Source organism: Brachyistius frenatus, unplaced genomic scaffold, assembly GCF_029030835.1.
Source record: "Brachyistius frenatus isolate BFR_SWC_R1_liver_20210118 unplaced genomic scaffold, ASM2903083v1 Contig_4, whole genome shotgun sequence".
NCBI classification, from domain to species: Eukaryota; Metazoa; Chordata; class Actinopteri; family Embiotocidae; genus Brachyistius; species Brachyistius frenatus.
The window spans coordinates 8,512,501-8,533,423 of record NW_027210603.1 but is presented as its reverse complement, the minus strand read 5'-3'; the positions used below and the strand labels follow the sequence as shown (position 1 = coordinate 8,533,423).

The 20,923-nt window shown below is 40.4% G+C and overlaps 1 protein-coding gene across 10 annotated transcripts in view; it reads left to right on the top strand.

The window, feature by feature from the left end:
• Window positions 1-20,923, top strand: part of itpr1b (inositol 1,4,5-trisphosphate receptor, type 1b) — an 81,997-nt gene that overhangs the window by 26,138 nt on the left and 34,936 nt on the right. For 2 of the 10 annotated variants that reach the window (XM_069714269.1, XM_069714251.1), the window contains 23 exons: window positions 92-245; window positions 643-836; window positions 915-1,053; window positions 1,149-1,203; window positions 1,305-1,470; window positions 1,631-1,798; window positions 1,880-1,951; window positions 2,037-2,174; window positions 2,301-2,426; window positions 2,523-2,723; window positions 2,892-3,143; window positions 3,537-3,662; window positions 3,843-3,971; window positions 4,114-4,131; window positions 5,013-5,133; window positions 5,254-5,438; window positions 7,725-7,873; window positions 9,098-9,209; window positions 10,703-10,738; window positions 16,226-16,261; window positions 17,286-17,333; window positions 18,180-18,309; window positions 20,164-20,348. In XM_069714269.1, coding sequence (XP_069570370.1) covers window positions 92-245; window positions 643-836; window positions 915-1,053; window positions 1,149-1,203; window positions 1,305-1,470; window positions 1,631-1,798; window positions 1,880-1,951; window positions 2,037-2,174; window positions 2,301-2,426; window positions 2,523-2,723; window positions 2,892-3,143; window positions 3,537-3,662; window positions 3,843-3,971; window positions 4,114-4,131; window positions 5,013-5,133; window positions 5,254-5,438; window positions 7,725-7,873; window positions 9,098-9,209; window positions 10,703-10,738; window positions 16,226-16,261; window positions 17,286-17,333; window positions 18,180-18,309; window positions 20,164-20,348 — 2,940 coding nt within the window. The remainder of the gene's footprint in view (window positions 1-91; window positions 246-642; window positions 837-914; window positions 1,054-1,148; window positions 1,204-1,304; window positions 1,471-1,630; window positions 1,799-1,879; window positions 1,952-2,036; window positions 2,175-2,300; window positions 2,427-2,522; window positions 2,724-2,891; window positions 3,144-3,536; window positions 3,663-3,842; window positions 3,972-4,113; window positions 4,132-5,012; window positions 5,134-5,253; window positions 5,439-7,724; window positions 7,874-9,097; window positions 9,210-10,702; window positions 10,739-16,225; window positions 16,262-17,285; window positions 17,334-18,179; window positions 18,310-20,163; window positions 20,349-20,923) is intronic. The other 8 variants (XM_069714292.1, XM_069714259.1, XM_069714328.1 and 5 more) reach the window with 6 other exon arrangements.

Below are 20,923 nucleotides of genomic sequence, written 5' to 3'. Positions count from 1 at the left end.
GTAATGCTTCTTTGTGCATGGTACGAGCAAATGAGAGCTCACATTGGAGTCTTTAAACTGTGAATTGTAAGTTGGATGTTTCTTTTTGTAGGTCGTGAACCTGGCAAGGAACCTTATATACTTTGGTTTCTACAACTTCAGTGACCTGCTTCGACTGACAAAGATTTTATTGAACATTTTAGACTGTGTTCATGTCAGCACCATTTACCCCATCAACAAGATTGAGAAGGGAGAGGAAACCAAAGGTAAAAATTCTGTCTCTTCCGCTTAACTTGCTTTACCGTGCATCAATATGTATTCAGTTAAACACTTATTAATTTCTAATTTTCTCAAATATGTACACATACAATACCTGCAAGTAATTTAAACAAAAGCACAATCACAATTACATGTCTATAGAACTATATTAAAAAGCCAAATGCATGACACTGAGATACTATTGATATATTAGTAACTACTCGTGTGTTGCAAAGTATATTTGAGTCAGTAAAATACATAAAAAATACATTCTTAAAGATACTTGTTAATCATCTTACAAAGTGTTCACTTCTTTAAATGAGTAAAAGCAAGTACGTTCGTTTCATACACTTATTCCTCACTGCTGTTGATTTGAATATCGACCTGTCTCTGCATGTACTGCAGCTGGCAGTAATGTGATGAAGTCCATCCATGGAGTTGGGGAGCTGATGACCCAGGTGGTGCTGCGAGGAGGCGGCCTGCTGCCCACCACGCCAACTCATCAGCCTGAGGGAGATGTGGCTAAAACTCAGACTGAACCGGAGAGGGAAGACATTATGGTCATGGACACGAAGCTCAAGATCATTGAGATACTGCAGGTAGCACATCAAGGAAACTGATTCCCCCTTGAAGCCAAAGCCTCAGTCCATGCTGTAACATTTTCTCTTTTCCTTTAGTTCATTTTGAACGTACGGCTAGACTACAGGATATCCTGCCTGCTCTGTATTTTCAAACGGGAGTTTGATGAGAACAACCAACAAGGAGAAACCAATGCCAGTCAGAATGGAACCAATAATCTTCCAGGTCAGATGCCAGGTAGGAAATCATTTGATTTCTGATAATGTGAAATGTATTATTTACAGTTATGTCCCATATACATAATAAAACTGACTTATTTTAACTAATTGTAGGGAATTTTGACTTTGAGAACATTGAAGAACAGGCAGAGGGGATCTTTGGAGGAAGGTAATCCATAGGTTTCTAGTATTTGTGGCTGTTAATAACTCAAAGCACGTTGCCATCGTAATTAAGTAAACTAAGGTAAAGATTTTGTGATTTTTGTTTAGTGAGGAGAACACTCCACTAGACCTGGATGACCACGGTGGTCGCACTTTCTTAAGGGTCCTGCTGCACCTGACCATGCATGACTACCCACCCCTCGTGTCTGGAGCGCTTCACCTGCTCTTCAGACACTTCAGCCAGAGGCAGGAGGTCCTCATGGCCTTCAAACAAGTAAGTCATACCACACATGACCCTTTATTTGAATATCTAACCATGCACTCATCTAAGATGATACTCATAGCTTTATACACATTATACTGCAACACTATGCACTAAATACCTGGAAATTAAGTTGAAGTTTATGTAAACCTGCATTTTTCACCTGATTTAGGTCCAGCTTCTGGTGACCAGTCAGGATGTAGATAACTACAAGCAGATCAAGTCAGATCTGGACCAGCTGCGGTCTATAGTAGAGAAGTCTGAACTGTGGGTTTACAAGAGACAAGGAGAAGATGGGATGGATGGAGATGGACCATCAGAATCTGACAACAAAAAGAAGGTACATAATATGAGATTCAAATAGATTCAATTTAAAGGGGCATATTATTGCAAGGACTTATTATTCCTCCTTGTTTTATAGGGGGATTCACCTGGTTCAGACAAGAAGAAATCAGAAAGCACCAGCACCTACAACTACAGAGTTGTAAAAGAGGTATACTTGTTTGTATGTTAATATATATTTGAATATTTGTGGCTTATTGCTTGTGATTTTAAGTCCTGCTCTTGTGTTTGTTCAGATCCTGCTGCGCCTCAGTAAGCTGTGTGTTCAGGAGGGAAGCTCAGGGAAGAAGAGCAAGAAACAGCAACAGAGGCTGCTGAGGAACATGGGAGCTCACAGTGTGGTGCTAGAACTCCTGCAGATTCCCTATGAGAAGGTGCAACACTCAATCTAAATATTGCACTGCATGCAGAATAATAAGGAAGCTTTAAGGCTTCTGCTCACTTGCAGTTTCCCATTAATGTAATGTAAATAAAAAGAAAGTCCGTGTTATCTGCACCAGGGTGAGGATGTTCGAATGCAGGAGATCATGAAACTGGCTCACGAGTTCCTGCAGAACTTCTGTGCAGGAAACCAGCAGAACCAGACTCTTCTTCACAAACATATCAACTTATTCCTTAACCCAGGGGTGAGTATCACAGGCATCTCATAATGCCTACTCATAGGTACTGAGTTTTGATACACTGCGGGAAAATGAGTCTCTCTTTCTTTTCCACTCTCTCAGATCCTAGAGGCCGTTACCATGCAGCACATCTTCATGAACAACTTCCAGCTGTGCAGTGAGATCAACGAGCGTGTAGTTCAGCACTTTGTCCACTGTACTGAGACACATGGTCGGCACGTCCAATATCTCAAGTTCCTGCAGACCATCGTCAAGGCTGAGAACAAGTTCATCAAGAAGTGTCAGGACATTGTCATGGCCGAGGTCTGTTCCATGAGATTTATTTTGTTGATTCCAACCAAAGCAGTAAGATAGGTTTTCACAATATCAGTGAAGATAGTGGTGATACTATTTGCAATATAAGGTTTTACGGTGACAGTTATACTATATTTACAAGATGTTACACTTCACTCTCTACTCTCTCCGACACAGCTGGTCAACTCGGGTGAGGATGTCCTGGTCTTCTACAACGATCGTGCGTCTTTCCAGACTTTAGTCCAGATGATGCGTTCAGAGCGGGATCGCATGGACGAAAACAGCCCCCTGATGTACCACATCCACCTGGTTGAACTGCTGGCTGTCTGCACTGAGGGCAAGAACGTTTACACTGAGATCAAGTGCAACTCCCTGTTACCGCTGGATGATATTGTACGGGTCGTCACCCATGAAGACTGTATTCCTGAGGTATAAATCAAAAGTCTTCATTTTCACTTCATTCAGATGTATTCCAAATTCTTGTGCACTGAAACAAATTCGTTTTAATGAAGTTAAAGTGCAGGCTGCACGTATCTTTTATCTCTAAAGAGAGGCGGGTGTCAGTATGTTGTATCATTCTATTCATCAGAAGTACCTGCTTGGCACAGTCTAGTGAAACGAGAACACAAAGGGGAGATTAAGAACAACAAAGAAGTTGGTAAACCATGTAGGAGTTCTGTACTGGATGACAGTATATTGTAGTTTCACTTATGAAGATCAAACCTATTTCAATGTTGAACTGACCCAGAACAGGATTGGACACAAATGCACTAAAAATGCCTGGATTATCCTAATTATCTTTATTTGTTTGGATCCTAACAGATTAAAATTGCCTACATCAACTTCCTAAACCACTGTTACGTGGACACGGAGGTGGAGATGAAGGAGATTTATACGTCCAACCATATGTGGAAGCTGTTTGAGAACTTCCTGGTGGACATTTGTAGGGTAAGCCGCAACACTTTTGACACTGTGATCGATATGTAGAGAAAGCTTTGTTTACGTCACGTGTTACGGTGATTTTTGTCGACACAGGATGCAGTGAACATGCGTTACCTGTTGCCCACGTGCAGGAAGTGCGGTCCAGTGGCTCTGCGTCATGCTAACATCTATTCTGTCCTTGCTTAGGTGTGCAACAACACCAGTGACAGGAAGCATGCGGATACCATGCTGGAGCGTTACGTGACGGAGACAGTCATGAGCATTGTCACATGTTTCTTCAGCTCTCCTTTCTCAGACCAGAGCACAAGCCTGCAGGTAATGTGGACTAGCATTTGTAATACATATTCCAAGCAGGCTTGTAATTGTGAATTCTCAAGTCATGTTGATCCTCCAGTTTATTTCTTTAAAAAAAATGCATACATGGACAATAAATTATGACGTTCTTCCCTTTGCATAGATGGCTCGTCATATGTATGTAAGTAATGGTAACTCTAAACCCAAATTTTGGTTCCCAACCTTTGGGTGTGTTCCTTATCAGCAGGCTCTGAATGTTAAGATGCATTCACTGTGTGGGTTTATATATTTTTATAGCTTAGTCAGCACACAGACTCTGTTCTTCCCAGATCTGTGGGTGTGTTGCACAAGGTTTTGCTGGGACATCGTGCAGATGATGTACTGATGCAATGTGGTCACTCAGTTTCTTAGAGTTTTGTAGCTGTGTCTTGTCGCCCACAGCTTTCTCAATAAGTCATGACCACTACCCTTCATAGATTTCCAAATGTATTGTGCAGCAACTTTGTGGTTTTCCATCACATACAGTCGCCCACTTGATCCCCTGCTCCCGTTTTGTGAAGCTTTTTTTGTTTCAAGTTGGTTCCAGTAGAAATGGTTGATTTCCTTTGTATATAAGCATTTCCACTTTCTGAGAACCTTTACTTTTTTTTTCTCATAACAGGCAGCCATTCTTGGAAAGATGTCTGAGGTATTTATTGTACTGTAGGGCTGTGGTCAGGTAGAAATCAGTCATACACTCTTTGCTACACTGGTTTGGTGTGTTATCTTGGGAAGCATATGATTATGAACAGTTGGCCTAATGAGGCTGTTGACCCCTTCGCAATAGTTGTCATAGTATCCTCGCATTGCCATGTATACCACAGACAGGGTTATGAATTCAACCTAGTGAGGGAGCACAATAGTCACTCTGTTGGTCCTTGAATATGTATTCACATTTCTTTCTTCTTTTTTTTTTTTTGCCTCCATCTGATCAATACAGTGTGTGTCTTCCTGTTTTCTTCACCCTTTTTAAAAAAAAAAAATGTATTATGTTTTTCAAAATAATTTGTCTCTGTCTTGTAGACTCGTCAGCCAGTTTTTGTTCAACTGCTTCAGGGAGTGTTTCGGGTTTACCACTGTCAGTGGCTTAACCCTGTCCAGAAGGCCTCAGTAGAGGCTTGCATCAAAGTGCTCTCCGACGTGGGTAAGCTATTAGACTAACACCGACCACCAATTTCTGTTCAAAGCTTTGAGGATTAAAAAAAAAAAAAAAAAAAAAAGGCATTGCGGCACCTGTTACATCTACTTTCTGGCCTCTGTCTAGCCAAGAGCAGAGCGATTGCCATCCCAGTCGACCTGGACAGCCAGGTGAACAACCTGTTCGTCAAGTCCAATAACGTTGTGCAGAAGAGCATCCTGAACTGGAGGCTATCTGCTAAGAACACTTCCAGACGAGACTCCGGCATTACCACCTCAAAAGACTACAGAAACATCATTGAGAGGCTACAGGTCAGTAGCAAGGCATCCACATTTGGATTTTCACATTCAGTGCTTTAAGTTAATTCAAATAATTCATTCATTCATCTCACCAGACGTCTCATCTAACAGCGAACCCTCAAGTGTGAAGGTCGTGCAATGGCAAGCATTAAAACGAAACACAAAAATAACACAACATAGCCAGTGAGCAAAGCAAGATAAGAGAATAATTGTATTTGTTGAAAAGCAGCTGCAAATGTTTACTCAATGTTCTTGATTCCTTGAAATAGCGTTTTTATATCTATAACCTGTAATTATGTATGTGTATAAAAGAGGCCAATTTACGGAGGAGAACAGAAGGCAGTCATGGCTTTTATGAAGCCCATTAACATTACATGTGATGGTAGAGTGGCACAGGCCATACAGGTCTTTCGGTGGTAGTATGATGGCCATTTGTGCCATCGTCAGTCCGCCGGAGATGAGCTGGAATAAAGAAGGTGTCAGTAGCCTCAATGGCCAAATGCACAAAATGCACAGGTGGCTTTTGTTTTTTTTTTGTCTTGGTTGATTAGATAAATGACTGACTGGTGGTCCATGTGTTTATACTAATACATAAACTATGAAATTATTCTCTTTCAAAAATATTGATGTTTTACTGTTACATCGTGTCTGTTCTCATGTAATATTTGGCGTTTCGCTGAAGTTAGAGGCTCATAAAAAAACTAAAATTTCCTCAGTTTAAATATATTAATTCTGTTGTATCTGGTTACAATGGCACTTGACGAAGGGTGGTATATATTTAGCATCAAGTCAGTTCTTGAAGTTCACATGTTAGGAGGAAAAATGAGCAACCTTTGACAAGGTGTTTAAACAACAAGCTATTTATATGTATTAAAAAGCCACCAAAGGAAACTGTCAAACTGTTTTAACCCTTTGTGGTCTGGTTTATCTCAACCTCGTATTTAACCTCTCAGGCAGCAGGAGAGGAGCAGTACGCTTCCACCCCCTCTCAGGGTTTTTTGTCGCATAATATTAACAATACTTAGAGGAAGCTAAGTCTATCTTTACATCTTGACTGTAATTTTAATTCATTTTAAACGGTGTATGAGACCACCATGGGCTAATTGTTGGGTCAATAATGACCTTAGCTTTTGGTAGCTATGTGGCATAGATTATACTGTAGAAGTAGTTTCTAATACCCAAAAAAATTGTTGAGTAATAGGCTACGCTGCCACACCCTATTCTCGTGTAACTTATGACTCAGTATTCAGTGGAAGTCTGAAAAGTCATTGTCTGGTTCAGATCAGCTGTTATTATATAAATAAACAAATATAATTATGGGAATAAGCTATTATGATATTCTCCAAAGTTGTTTTTATGTTATTCACTGACCCTTTCCCACGCAGACAGTAAAGGGGTTCTCAAAATGTTTTTTCTTCCCGTTTCCTTCCCACTTTTTTCTTGCCTTTTATTGAAGTAATACATTTTCTCACCTTGTGTGATTCAACACTAATTACTGTCTGGTATGTTTGATTTTGTTCTGCCACTCACTACCCAGCCCACACAGCACTGTAATTACCACCAGACAGGCAGTCTTCGTGATGCAACAGCACTCATTTGCATATTTCCACACTAATCAAAAGCAAGTGTGACTGGAAGTGCACAGAGAAAGGCGACGTGGTGGTGCATCATACATGCGGTTTCAGTTGGTTAAGTGTCTAATGTAGTGGACATGGCCTCTTCTGTTTCTCACATTAATCTCATTAAGCGGTCGCTAGAATATTTTGAGGTCGACTGCAGCTCAGTGTCTTTGATTTTGAAATTCAGATGTATGTACAGTAAATACTGATAAATGCTAGATTAGGAGTAATTGTTTAACTTGACATTACAGTCTACTTAGCACGCTCAGAAATTTTAGCTATTATAAGGTACTTACATTGTGAAAATATGTGCGAGGATGCTGTATGTCCTATATTATTGGAGGAAAACGTGGCCTTTGACTTTCCATAATTAAGTCATAGCTCAACTTGTTATAAATTATGTATTGGGTCATAAATCATTTAGAAAAGCTGCATTATTGATTATGTGGATGCGAGGATGTGGTTTCTCTATATTTTTGATTCAGAAGTTCAGGAGTAATAAATATTCTAGACATCGGTTTCAATCATGTACACATGGATATAAAATGATCATCTTGGCTTTTGATTTAAAAGTTGACGGGAAGTAAGTGGACTATTTAGGAACAGGATTCCGTTTTTTGTAACAGGACCACCATTTTAGGTTATTCCTGACCTCTGGTTTTGTCACTTTGCTCTGTAGGACATAGTGTCTGCGCTGGAGGACCGCCTGAGGCCTCTGGTCCAAGCTGAACTCTCAGTGCTGGTGGATGTCCTGCATCGTCCAGAGCTGCTCTTCCCTGAGAATACAGAAGCTCGCAAGAAATGTGAAAGTGGAGGATTTATATCAAAGTGAGTTTAAATTTCCAAACACTAACGCCAGAGCTTGGTTAGGGACTTTCCTGAGCAGGGAAATGACTTCATACCATACACTTCACTTTATACTTACACGTAAAGTTAGTATTTGGACCACAGGGGAGTTGCAGCAATGCATGGAGTACACAGGCTATTTTTGTAATTCCTTACAAATATGCGATCACAGTCAAAAACATTTTTGGCTTTGAAACTTTGAAACTCGCCCAAGGTTTTTGTTCGAGGATTCTGACACCTCAGAGAGTCAGAGCCAGATCTTAAACTGAATCGATAGAATTTATATTAACACAGAAGAAATTTGGTCTTTGTCTTGAGTAAAAAGTGCCACTAGTTGTAAATCAAATCATTTTCCTATTTGTCTATTTCTTTAGAACTTTATTGATATTATTCTGGGTTTTCCTGCTTCGTCAGTTCCCATGAGCATCATTTATAAGATCAATAAAGGAAATTGCTTTCGGCTTTCTCAATTCATTTACAACTTCTTTTACTTGGATGCCGAGTGTTCCTCATCTCATAAGCAACCTTGATGCAGGTACAGTTTTCAATGTGTGATTCCTTCAGTTTATGTTTGTTTTCCTGTGTATTATAGCACAACTATCAATTTATTACAGTCAGTTATTTTGCAGAATTTATCCCCCCCCCCCCCCGCCACGGCACTGACCCAGGGAGTTCTTTTTTTTCCGAGAAGATATGTACTCACACTTATACTTTTTTTTTTTTTTTTATGTATTGTATGTATGTTATGTTGTGTTTCCTCTTTGCTCAGATTAGATTATAGAGGTTCTGGCAGGTAACAGAGACAATGTTGATGCAGGGATTATCCTACAATTTAAAGCTATCCCTCTGGAGTACGGTGGTTCGTGTAAAAGTCTGTCAACATTCACTCACAGTTGGGAATCACTGGGCCCTTTAAAGTACTCTGAGCATGTAAAACATTTCCTAGTAATTTCCCCAGTTCACTTTCCTCAGTTTTGTCATTTTGGTCCAAGACGCTTAAATACTTAAATATGCTCTCAGGGCAACAAATTCCTAATCTGTTGTTTTGGAATAAAAGAAGAATCTATCTAATGGAAATCAGTTAAAATAGGTTGCTGTGATTATCTTTGGACTTTAGGTGTATTTATTTGTGAAAGTAGTTGGTTGAGAACTCCAGTTTTCATCTGTACAGTTGCATGTACTACTTCCTTTTTTCTCTTCGACCAGACTGATCAAACACACCAAGCAGCTGCTGGAGGAGAATGAGGAGCGTCTGTGCATTAAAGTACTGCAGACACTGAGGGAGATGATGACAAAAGACCGGGGCTACGGGGAGAAGGTATGACGCTTCTGTGCTCCTGTTTGTTGTCGTCTGTTTGTGGTCGTGCCCAAGAATCAAGTCAAAACATCTCAGGATACATTGTTCCTGTCCCACTGAAACCAAACTTACCAGAAGAATAAGCATTTGGATCAAATAAATTGCATCTGGAGTCTGTATAGCACACTGAAAGGAAGTGATTCTTATGTGTCATCAAGTCTTTCATTTTAAACTGCAGCAGCCAGGGATTTTTTTTTTTTTTTTTTTAAGATTTGAAACTCTGCCCAAAAAAATGAATCCTCTTTTCGCTTTCTTCACAAAATACGTAAACAATACATCTAAAGGATCAAAGTTTTCATTCTCAGCATTATTAACACTATTAAGAAGATGCATGGTCCAACACTGTCTCTCATTTACACATCATTTATGTGCTACTAATAAGCTCTTATACTAATTCTAATCAATTGTCTCAACTCTATCAGCTTGTTTTCCACTAAAAGGCTCGAACACTCTGAACTCACCAGTTAAAAAAAAACCTCAGTCCACTATTTTATATTTTGTTTCATGGTCATGTAATAAAACAAACAGTATTTTTACTTTGGGTGTAATGTGTTTTTAAGTTGAGTTGAGTTTGTGACCAAAGTAACATTATGTCCCGCTGGTTTATGAGCACTGGATGATTTGATGGTGATGACAAGGTTCCCAGTTATACAGTTATATTACAGAACCCAAAATTCTATTTACACATATTATAGCAGAAACCCATATTCACCTAGTTTGGCCTGGTAAGCTGTTGAACACAATTTGTGGTGTTAACTGGTGGGAAGCCAGTGATGGATCATGTCCTTGTCTTTGAACTACTGCTGCTTGTTTAGGGAATGTGTTCAGCCATGTGTAGAGAACAAACAAAATAAGTCCGTTTTATTAGTGTATGCAGTTCAATTCATTCAATATGAGAAGGCATCTTTTGATTATCACTGCGGTTATATGGTTCAGGCAGCTTCTTTACATTATAAAACAGGTTGATCTCAGAAAGGAAGGGACGCGCAAAGGCCAAAAACACAGGATTTACGAATTTGCACGGCTCAAATATGAGGCCGTCTATATTAAGACTTTTGTTGTTGCAGCTTTATGTGAAAGAGAAAGGCACTGTTGAACAAATTCACAGAAGATCAGAGCTAGTTTTTGCCCAAGGATTGAACAGATATACATTTGCAATCAATTCTTGTAACATCAAAATCTTTTTCTGTGGATCAGTGTCAAACAAGCCCAGTACTGTATCATCTGTGCTTTAAAACAATGAAACGTGAACGTGGAAGGGTGGTTTTACTTTTATTGAATTCTTGTGTTTTTAAGCTTTAACATGCTATCCTTTCATAATTTCCGCCAACGTGACATGCTGCGTGTGTGCGAGTTGGTGACGAGCTTCACATTATCACACTTGTGACGGAGGAGCATTAACTCACTAATCTAGCTCTACTAACTCTCTGCCCCCTATACTTCTTCTCTTGCAGCTGATTGCCTTTGATGATGAAATGGATGTGGCTGAGGTTGATCATTTTACTTACTATTGTGATGTCCATTCGATCTGTCTCCCACTAACAATGTAGACGTGCTTGTGCTCTAAGTAGACTCTCTAGCGCCGTAATCCCATCTGTGACACGTGTCGGCAGTTTAGTTCATCCCTCCCTGCTGTGTGCCTGTTAAGAGTTGCTCCTGGTCGCCATGTAAAAATGTAGCTAACATGTCCAGCTCACATTTTGCAATATGCTTGTCTGTTGTGCCTGTACATGGTTGTGTATTTTCTTTTTTTTTTTGCTCAGTTGGAGTGCACTTTTTAAGTAAAGGATATACTGTAGTTTTATAGTTTTTTTTTTTAGTTTAACACCCATTTATTGAATACACTCTGGAAAATGCAGGCATACAACATTGCTGCATTTTACCATTACAAAGTCTGTATAGATTTGAGGTGATTACAGGTGTACTATTGTTCCTTCTTTCACATATTTATTTGCCGCTCGATTCTTATAACATTTAATGAGACTTTTCGTTGCTTTTTGTACTAAACTTTTGTGTCCCGAGAATTTCTATGGAGAAGCAAAGAGGGAGTCAACACACAAACAACTTGGTAGTCTCCATAAAAACTGAACATGGTTGGGTAATATTTATTAGAGGTATTGTGTTCCATTGCATTACATCATAGAGCTGTTTCTATTTTTCCGGTCACGTAATCTACACGCCACACAGCCGCCTTATGATGGATGGTGGTAGGAGAGCATGTTTTTCCTCTAAGCCCTTTGCCACCATTTTAAGAGCAGGTGTGAGTGTAAATATAGCAGGGGATACTCCATCCAGCAGATTCACTACGCAGGGAGTTGGACTGTGTGTGTGTGTGTGTGTGTGTGTGTGTGTGTGTGTGTGTGTGTGTGTGTGCGTGCGTGCGTGCGTGCGTGCGTGGTGACCTGTGGCCTTTAAGGAAGTGGATAAACCAGTTTTCTCCTTTCCGTTTGCCGTTATAGGTCATGGTTGTCACCACAGAGGAAACATACGTCAAATGTCACTCCTGACTAATATAATATGAAGGGACCTATTCAGACATATCTATCTACAGTTTGTGAAGAGTTTGTTTCACGTTCTTTTTGTATTTTTTGCAGAAATATATTTTACTAAAAACTGCTACTGGTAGATTTTGTAAGTGTTTTTGAGTAGTGCTATTTCCATAGGTCCAAACCGAATTCAACACCTCTAGATTTTGAACAGTTATGTAGTCCATGCTTTTGTCTCCTCTCCTTTTGAACTGCTGTCTTTATTCATACCAGACGTCAGTCCACCCACCTTTAGCTCTCTCAAGCTAGCAGCTGGTCTTTTGACTATTTCTAGAAGACTAGAACACCTTATCCTCGCTGTTGTCTCTCATCACTGCTGCTTGTAAGTTTCAGATTAAATGTTGTCCTTATATTGATTATTATTTTCCCGGAGCCTTTTTAGACAGCACTTTCTAGAGGTTTCCTGGATAGTAATGAGCTTAGATGACAACAGATTCATTTCAGTGAAACCTTATCAATTGCCATCTGTTTATAAGGGCTGTGTAATGTAATTGAATGTTCTGGAAAGTACAGTCAGCGGAGCTGGAGATGGAATTGTTTTGCCAAATTGGACACAGCACATATCATATTTACTGCCTACTTGGTAGCTTCTCTCGAAATCATTACATTACACCAAAAGTTCACATTGTCAGAGCAGAAGAATCCGTGCCAGCAGGAAACTAACATTAAAGAGTGACAAAAAGGCCAGTGCTAAAATAGCTGCTTCATCTTGATTGTGGTGAGTGCAAGGGAAGTGAACAAAGTACGTTAGAAATGGAGAAATTGGTAGAAAGGGCCTTTCCAGAGTTTCCAGGAATGAACACGCTCTCAAATTCTCTGTAATGTCTCTGTCTTATTTTCCCTCGTTCCCTCCCTCCTTACACATGCCGCTTGGTACTGAAGCGATGGAAATCCCCAACTTCCACAAAAACGGGGTGTTGTCACGGAGCACCACTGTGTTTCATCAACTCCGCCCATATGCAACATCTTAAGAATGTACACATACTCCCTTAAACCTCAAGCACATGCTCCGTGTCACTCATTCATGCACACACTCACATTAACAGCAGCATGAAGTGTCCTGACTGATGGCTGGCACCACGGATATTCAGATGGATGACAAGAGGACAGACAGGCCGAAACCCAACGTGAACTTCTATTATAGCTGTTCTGTAACCCAAGTGTGTAGCCACTGGTGCTCGCTGACCTACCACATCACCCCTGCCCACTCACACCCCCCAAAACACCCACCCAAGATCTCTAGGAATGAGTGCAGCTGCCAGTTTCAATACTGCCTGACAGAGCCTATCGTGCTTCGTGTCGCTGCATGCCCAGGCTGTGAGCTGGAGTTTTGCATATCCAGTGAGGGTGATGAGAGATAAAGTGGAATGACTTTTCACCCATTAGACGAGGTTATCTCATTGTTCCAGAAATAGAAACGTGATAAAAATGTGAGCCAGGGGAAAACAAGACCTGACCCAGCCAGCCAGACTTTTAGTCAGGCCCAATCATATCATCCACTGAATGTGTTTGTGTTTCCTTCACGTACACGTCTTTGTTTAAGAGGCTCAAAGACCGCAAAGGAGAGAGCTGGAGATGTCGTTTCTGTCTTCTACTGGTGATGTTGGGAGGTTTGCTGAGGATGGTGTTCATGCAGTACATGAAGTGAAGGTTATATAAGGGACTGTTTCTTCGCAAAGAAAGTGTCGTGGTATCTGTGTGTCTGCCAATGTATCTTTCAAGCTTTCCAATTTTTTTCTGTGCTGGGTCAGCCCACCACAGTCTCCTCATTATTACGACCTTTGTTTAACTAGAATTTTTCTAGATTACTGCTTCTTCTACTCTTCCTTGACATTTTTTCTCACAACTTTATTTTAGCTTTACTTTGTCAGCTTTCAGCTCCTCCATTAGTCTTCCTTTTACTTTGCCAATTGCCACTCCCAACATTACCTCTGCCAACTGGCCTCAGACAGCCTTCCATTGTCCTTGTTTATCCTCCTGCCTGCTACTATGTACTGAGTTCTGAAGACTCCTGGTTGCTGCGTTCTCTTTCCTCAACAGGGGGAGCTGCAGACATTTCTCAGCAACACGCAGCACTGGCCCAGTTTCCTTAACTTAATGCTGCACGATTCTTGGGCTCCAGCCAGCTCTCAGGCAGTAGTTACATAAGAGCCAACATTTTTTTTTTTCCTTTTCTTTTTCTCTGTTTTCCTGGAATTCTAAACTCTCCACTGATGTTTGACCTTCAGTGGTAATTGGCAATAAAAGTGCAGCAGACACGTCTTCCAAGAGACAGTAGCAGTGGGGCACCTTGGTGTAGACAATGCAGGGTAGACAGTGGGGCCATGGGAAAATTAAGGATTTTCTTTGAGTGGTGAATGGGCACTTCAGCCAACATAACACCTGTTAATTATTTTAAGGATTCCCTTCGGTACGAGGCCAATTTTCTATTGTCAGCCGAATGCTATCCCAAACCATCCTTCTGGCCTTATCCCTGAAGTCTTGTTTTCTTTCATTATGAACAGTTTCCTTTATGACTTTTGGGTCAGATGAGGTAAAGCAGCGCTCACCGTTTCTGCTTTTTCTATTTCTGTTTTTGGGGGGGATATATTTTAAGACTCATAGTTCTGACATTCAAAACAAAGCAGTGGTTTGAATACTGGCAGATCCTCCAGAGAAACAATGCATTTTTCTGGTCAGTGAGATTTTATGACCTTAACGGCTATTGTATCTGCAAATGCCCTGAATCTCACCATGTTCATTTTTCTGGCATTGCTTCTGTGGAGATTTTACCACACATTCTGGGAAACATTACAAGTGGAACTGATGCTGGCCTTCATTGGCTCATGGCGTCCTTATGACAACATCTTTTTATAAATGAAGAAAGTTACAGATGAGCTGTTGACAATAGTTAATATAACAAATAAGGTCAGATATGGTTTGTCATGTTCCATCACCCAAAACAGCAGTTAAATGTTAAACTGAATTAGAAAATGTTCATAAAGGAGGCTGAATATAGCTTCAGTTGCAAGCATGATGCATCACCATTTTTCTGTGGAAATCAATGTGTTGACGTTAGAGGAGGCTTCATACAGGGAAATTCCTGTCCAGTTGCGTAATTAATCAGCATAAAGCTCCATGACTGGGTCGTAGAGAGAGACTATGTGCAATGTTAGGTTTGTTATTTAGTTTCTCACCGTTTTTTGTGTGTGTGTGTGTGTGTGTGTGTGTGTGTGTGTGTGTGTGTGTGTGTGTGTGTGTGTGTGTGTGTGTGTGTGTGTGTGCTATTTTTATGTGATGTTGAAATGAGTTGTTTACTTGCTTAAACAAATGGAATATAATATACCTCTGTACTTTACGCTGTCATTGAATTTGATTTTAAGTTTGTTTAAATTCATTTAAGTACGTTTTATGACTTTGAAGGACTATGTTTTATTGTGTGAAGAAACTGTTGAGTCTTTTTATTCCTATTTCATTATTTGGCTGGATAGTTTACTTTTTTCTTGATCGCGACCCAAATCTGTTTTACTTATTTTCCTCACATTATATACACCAAAAAATTAAATGGTGATGCCCTGTTCAATTTATTTGAACAGTTGTTGAACTTGTGTTGGTCCCAGTAGTCGTCCGGTTACTGTACTGAAAATATGTTGTTTTTCAAACTTATTGCAGCTCTGTGCTGAGTTGTGCGTCTAAATCAGAGGAGTGATGTTTGGTGATCAGGGATTTTTTTTTTTTTTTTTAATTTTACCGTTTACTGTTGTATCCTTTTTATTTAAGACAAACTTTCCAACTTCAAAGTATGACAGTAATTAAACTGAACATTATTTTCAGCTATGATCTTTTTGTGCAACCAGGTTAAAAATCTGCTGAATTAGAAATACTTCCCATGTTGCCCTTATATAGTAGTAACAAATTACAATGCACATATTGGTACCTAAGTGAGTATCTTTCTTTTCACTGTTATATATATATGCTGTGTCATGTAGGTGATAGGCTGCAACAGACAGGTTAAAAGGGAACCACAGAACACTTGACTCACCACAGCTCTGCCCTGTAGCCAACAGTGAGGCAAAGGAATAAGGTTTTTATTTTAGTATTTTTGTACGTAGAGCTTCTGCTTTCTTGCTGCAACAGGTTAATGCTGCTCATCATCCACGCTGTGTCATCAGGCTAATCTTCATGAAAACTAACAACATGAGACTCACCACTACACTTTTATGTCTGCTTTATTTTTGCCTCTGGCTCTTTAAGTCCTTATGATGTCCAGCTGTGCATGTTACCGGTAGTGAGCCGTAGAAAGCCAGATACAGATAGATGCGTCGGTAAAAAAAACAGCCTTTAGGGATGAGAAGTTAGAGTTTTTAGGGAGGAAGTTACTCTGCGGAGGCAGAAGTAACTAATTCAACACCTGCTAACCTTAACTAACACCATCCTTTTATTCCCAATCAGCTGGCACCCCCACCCGAGCCTGAAGTCCCTCCTGAGGTGTGTTTAAGACCCATATTGGCCCGTTGCCCACTATTATGGGTCACTGCTGATCTGAGATCATATGTCATATTTATACACTAACTCCATCCCATTATATTTGTGCTCAGAGTCTATCGAGGCACATAAGAGTCACAACCCACCCTCATGTATTTCCTCTTTTAAAGGCCCACTCGTGCATCACCCCCCATCACTCCTGCCTCTGTGTGCAGAAGTTATATCTACATATGTGCCCTTGTTTGTGCGCCACCTCCCACTACTGCACTCATCCATTCCTCCCTCCCTCCTTCCTGCCTGACGTTCATTTGTCCTTCCAGCTCTCTGGTTTTTGAGCAAAGTCCAATTTCCTGACTTTCTTTCGGTGGGGTGGCGGTAAGGGTGGGTGGGGTTAAACTCATGGGTGAGTTGTTTTTCCATGCCAGATTGGTGCTTACAGTGTGTTTCAGTAGCTCACAGCTCCATTATGTAACCTGGACTTTTTATTTTTCCATTTTATTTTTTTCCCCCCTCATTCTCATGGCTTGTTTCTACCCTGCAGCAGCTTGTCATTCTCTTATGTAAATAATTTAGGCACCTTTGCTACCGTGACTGTAAAATAATGAGAGTCACCACATGCCAAAGAGTACAAAGTTTGATATTTCCCACACTGGACTGTGGGTATTCATTTCTTTGGAGCTTTTATGAGTCGTGTTATGACATGAAATATTAGCTGTTTGAAACAAGTTAGGAAATGAACATTATAAAAAATACTGTAGGTATACAAGGTTTTATATCGGCGCTGCCTTGCATAAAGCCTCGCATGACTCGACCTCACTTCTTCCCTGACACAACCACTTCCCTCTTAACTGCATGACTGAATTTGCACGTTGTTTCCTGCATGCGTGTAAAGTGACTAATTTGCACTGAATAACTGCCTGTTTTGTTTCCTAGTTATTTTCCCAACCTCCTTTTCAAACCTTTTTATTTATTTATTTATGTATGTTTCTTATTTTATGGCTTTCTGCTAACTCACCTCACCTTTAAGGAGCTTGATCCCAACCAGCCACTGAAGCAACTGGATGATCAAAGGAGGGTAGGTAAAGAGTTTGGTTCGCTGTGGTCTGGTCCACCCCTCCCTCTTATTGATGGTCAACAACTGACTGACTTGTAATGCGCTCACAGTCACACTGCTTCCACAGCATGGCACTTACGCAATCGCCTCTCTTATATATGATATGAGAAAGATCAGCGGGGGGGGGGGGGCATAACTTTGGTTCTATATCTCTTCATTGACTGCTTGTGATGTGACGCAGCTCACAGTGCTCATGTGATTTACAGCAAAGCAATACAGGGCACCGATCACCATATGTTGAGATGGGAGAGGTCATAGTGTTATCTTTGAACATCACTGACGGAGGTCAGAGGGCAAAGGTCAAAGAGGACTGAGACTGTGTTTTGTCTACGTTCTTCCAACAAAGACATCTTTATTAGGTTTAGCTTTTATGGTTCAGATGCTTTTTACTTTTTGTCTACTTTGTGTTTTTATAATTTTTTTCTATACAAAACTTCTGAACTCTTGCAATGCAGTGAAACTTTTTAATGAATTACCATAAGCAGCTTTAAAATCACATAATAAGATTTTTTTTTTTAAATAATTTTTTTTTTTTTAAAAAGCATGAGGACATAGTGAAGTAAATGTAATCTTATGAGGAAATGATGAAGACTTCAAAAATGTATTTTATGTTTCAGTGTAACCATGTCACATTACATTATTTATGTTTTGGGTCTCTCAATGTGGGACTTATGTTGTATCACTAAACCATTAATGTGAGCATTATTTTATCTTGTACTGCTGCATTAGCAAAGTGGCTTTGGATTCCAGCTTCATTACTACAACGGATTTCTGACTTTATTTACTAACGTCGATCTTCCCGGGTAGGGCGAAGCTCTGCGGCAGATTTTGGTGAATCGATACTACGGGAATGTCAAACCTGGCCCGAGAAGAGACAGCCTTACAACCTTTAGCAACGGTCCACTCACTTCTGGAGCGCCGGGAAAATCACCTACAGGTGTGTGTAACAATACGGTGTCTGAGTGTCGTTATGGTTATGCTCATTAAGATAAGATGAGTCTGAAATGATTAACTTGGAGAAACTGGGTCACTGCTGCATCAGGCTCAACACATAATGAGATTCAAAGTTAAAATAGTTTAGTTTCTGCCTCCCAGCTGAATGGCAGGAAGGAACAGATTACTTTAGTTATAAATGAAGGAAAATATGAAATTTTTCAGACTTAGTCTTGCTATTCAAATGTCACAAAAACTCAAATAAAAAGAGAGCATAAACTGTAAGACTGCACGAGCCCAGAAAAAAAAAAATCTCATGGTGTGTTTTATAAAGCTGTGGGACTTCTAGGTGCTTTAATGCTCCAAATAATTGTTCAACCATTACGAATGTGGAGTCGACAACAATATTTTTTTTCTGCCAATACTAAATACAAGTGCAAGGCTTTCTTTCCTTACTTGTGTTTTATTATTTAATATTTTTATTTTATGATTGATTAATTGATAAACTCTTTACAATCAGATGTTTATGTACATGAACACAATCTGTTTATTGATGTATTTCTAGGGAAGAAAATCTTTGTAGGGAGTTGTGTCAATTATTTTAAGTTCCTCTCAGGCTGTTAATGTGACAGACGTCACTGACATTTCAGACACTTTCAGTGGGTAGCAGCAAATAGAACGTGGGTCGATCCTACTGCTGCAGCAAATGCTGTAGATGTGTGCATTAGGTGCACGGTAACACGTTTACACAATACATACACATATTCTGTATACATTAAAAACTAAAGAAGTGTTTCGATCCCTCCATCTCTCAATCACCATCTCTCAGTTGAGACTGACATTCACAAATTTAATAGATGGTTGTTAACTGACATTTTATCATTCCAGCAAGTCGTTGTGCGTCTCACATCACAGAGATGACTCATATTTCATCTGTAATGCTCCAGAACGGAGAAACAAATGAGATCTTATTCACAGCCATGGCCTTTTAGTCCATTAAGCCCTTGGACCTCCGTTCTGCCACACAGCATACTGGCTCTCTCCTCAGCATAACGTAGGCCGTGTTGTTGCCAGGCGACCAGAGAGCCAAGCTCCGTCCAGAATGGGATGTGTTGTTGATTCAGTGGCTCGCCCAGCCAGAGATGGCTCTGAAGGGTGCCGTTATCTCACCAGCTCTTTCCTGCCTGTCTGCGGTAGCCAGCAGCAGCGGTAGGAGTTCAAGTACGGCGATGGATAAGAGACATATATTAGAGTAATGTTATATTGTTATGTGTGCGAAGTGGCTGAATAAATACAACAGACACCTGTGGCTTATTGCACGCGTCACAATCTCCTTACTTTTCCCTCACTTTGTGGAATCTGATATAAACCTGATTTAAATATCTTGTTTTGATTTAAGCCACTATATGTAGAATTTCTTGAGGTAATTACAGCATGTCTCTGATGGATGTGCGCTGTTGAAACGTGAAATAATCCGGGTGAGAATTGATGCAGTCTGTGAGTTGCTGGAGTCTGAAGTTCTGACAAAGTCTAGCAGTAATCTGTATTGCATCTGCACTTGCCTTAGTAATCAGTTATTGGAAGTAACCCACCAGAATTCATGTTCAGTATCCTACTCTCAATGTTAGATAAAATTGCTTAGCATATTTCTAAATTTAAAATACTGAACTTGTTTACTTTGGCTTGGTTTCTAGATGAAGACATTCACCAAGCTGCATAAAGTGTGAAATATGATGAAATTGGTCCAAGTCTTGATAATCAAATATGATAATGCAGTGACCCATCATGTGACCCGTCCAAAATCTGAATGCATCAATATTAATGTAAAAGCTAATCAGTTTCACTTCTGCACCCCTAGTTGTCAGCTCTGGAGTTGGAGGTCGAGGGGAGCTGAGTTTGGCGGAGGTCCAGTGCCACCTGGACAAAGAAGGAGCCTCTGATTTGGTTATTGACCTCATCATGAATGCCACCAGCGATCGGATCTTCCAGGAGAGCATATTGTTAGCCATTGCGCTGCTGGAGGGTGGAAACACGGTCATCCAGGTAAGTGGGATTACTGGGTTCAAAAGTCCACAGCAGAAACACTGCAGCTGGTGGTGGGTGTGAAGCTTTGAGGAGGTTCAACACTGACACAACTAGCCTGCAATTAATTGGGACCACTAAAAGCCTTCCCTTCAGGGTGGCGTGAGCAGAATCTCAATCAGGAGATGTTATCTCGGGGCTTCAAAGCTGCGGTGTTAAGAATTTAAGTTGTGTAGCTGCTCTGCTGCTGTCAATAAAAAAACAAGGTGACCAAAGAGGCAAAAGGAAAGACACTCAGTTTTCAAGTGTATCGACCGGGACATATTTTGAAAGGCAGATACAGAATAGCATCCTGATATTTTTGAACTTTTATGTTGCAAAAGAAAGGAAAAGTGAGCTGAGGCCATGAACCAGGAAGGAAGAGGAACAGCCAGTCTGCTGGGAGAGATCCAAGCCTTCCAGCCAAACACGTCATCAAGTCCCCACAGCCAGCAAGGGGTTGCTAAGGCAACCCGAACCTTTTGCAAACCCCACAGAAAGCAGGTTGAGAAGGGAGGGAGCCACTGTTTGCTACTGCATTATTTCAGCTTTGCAGT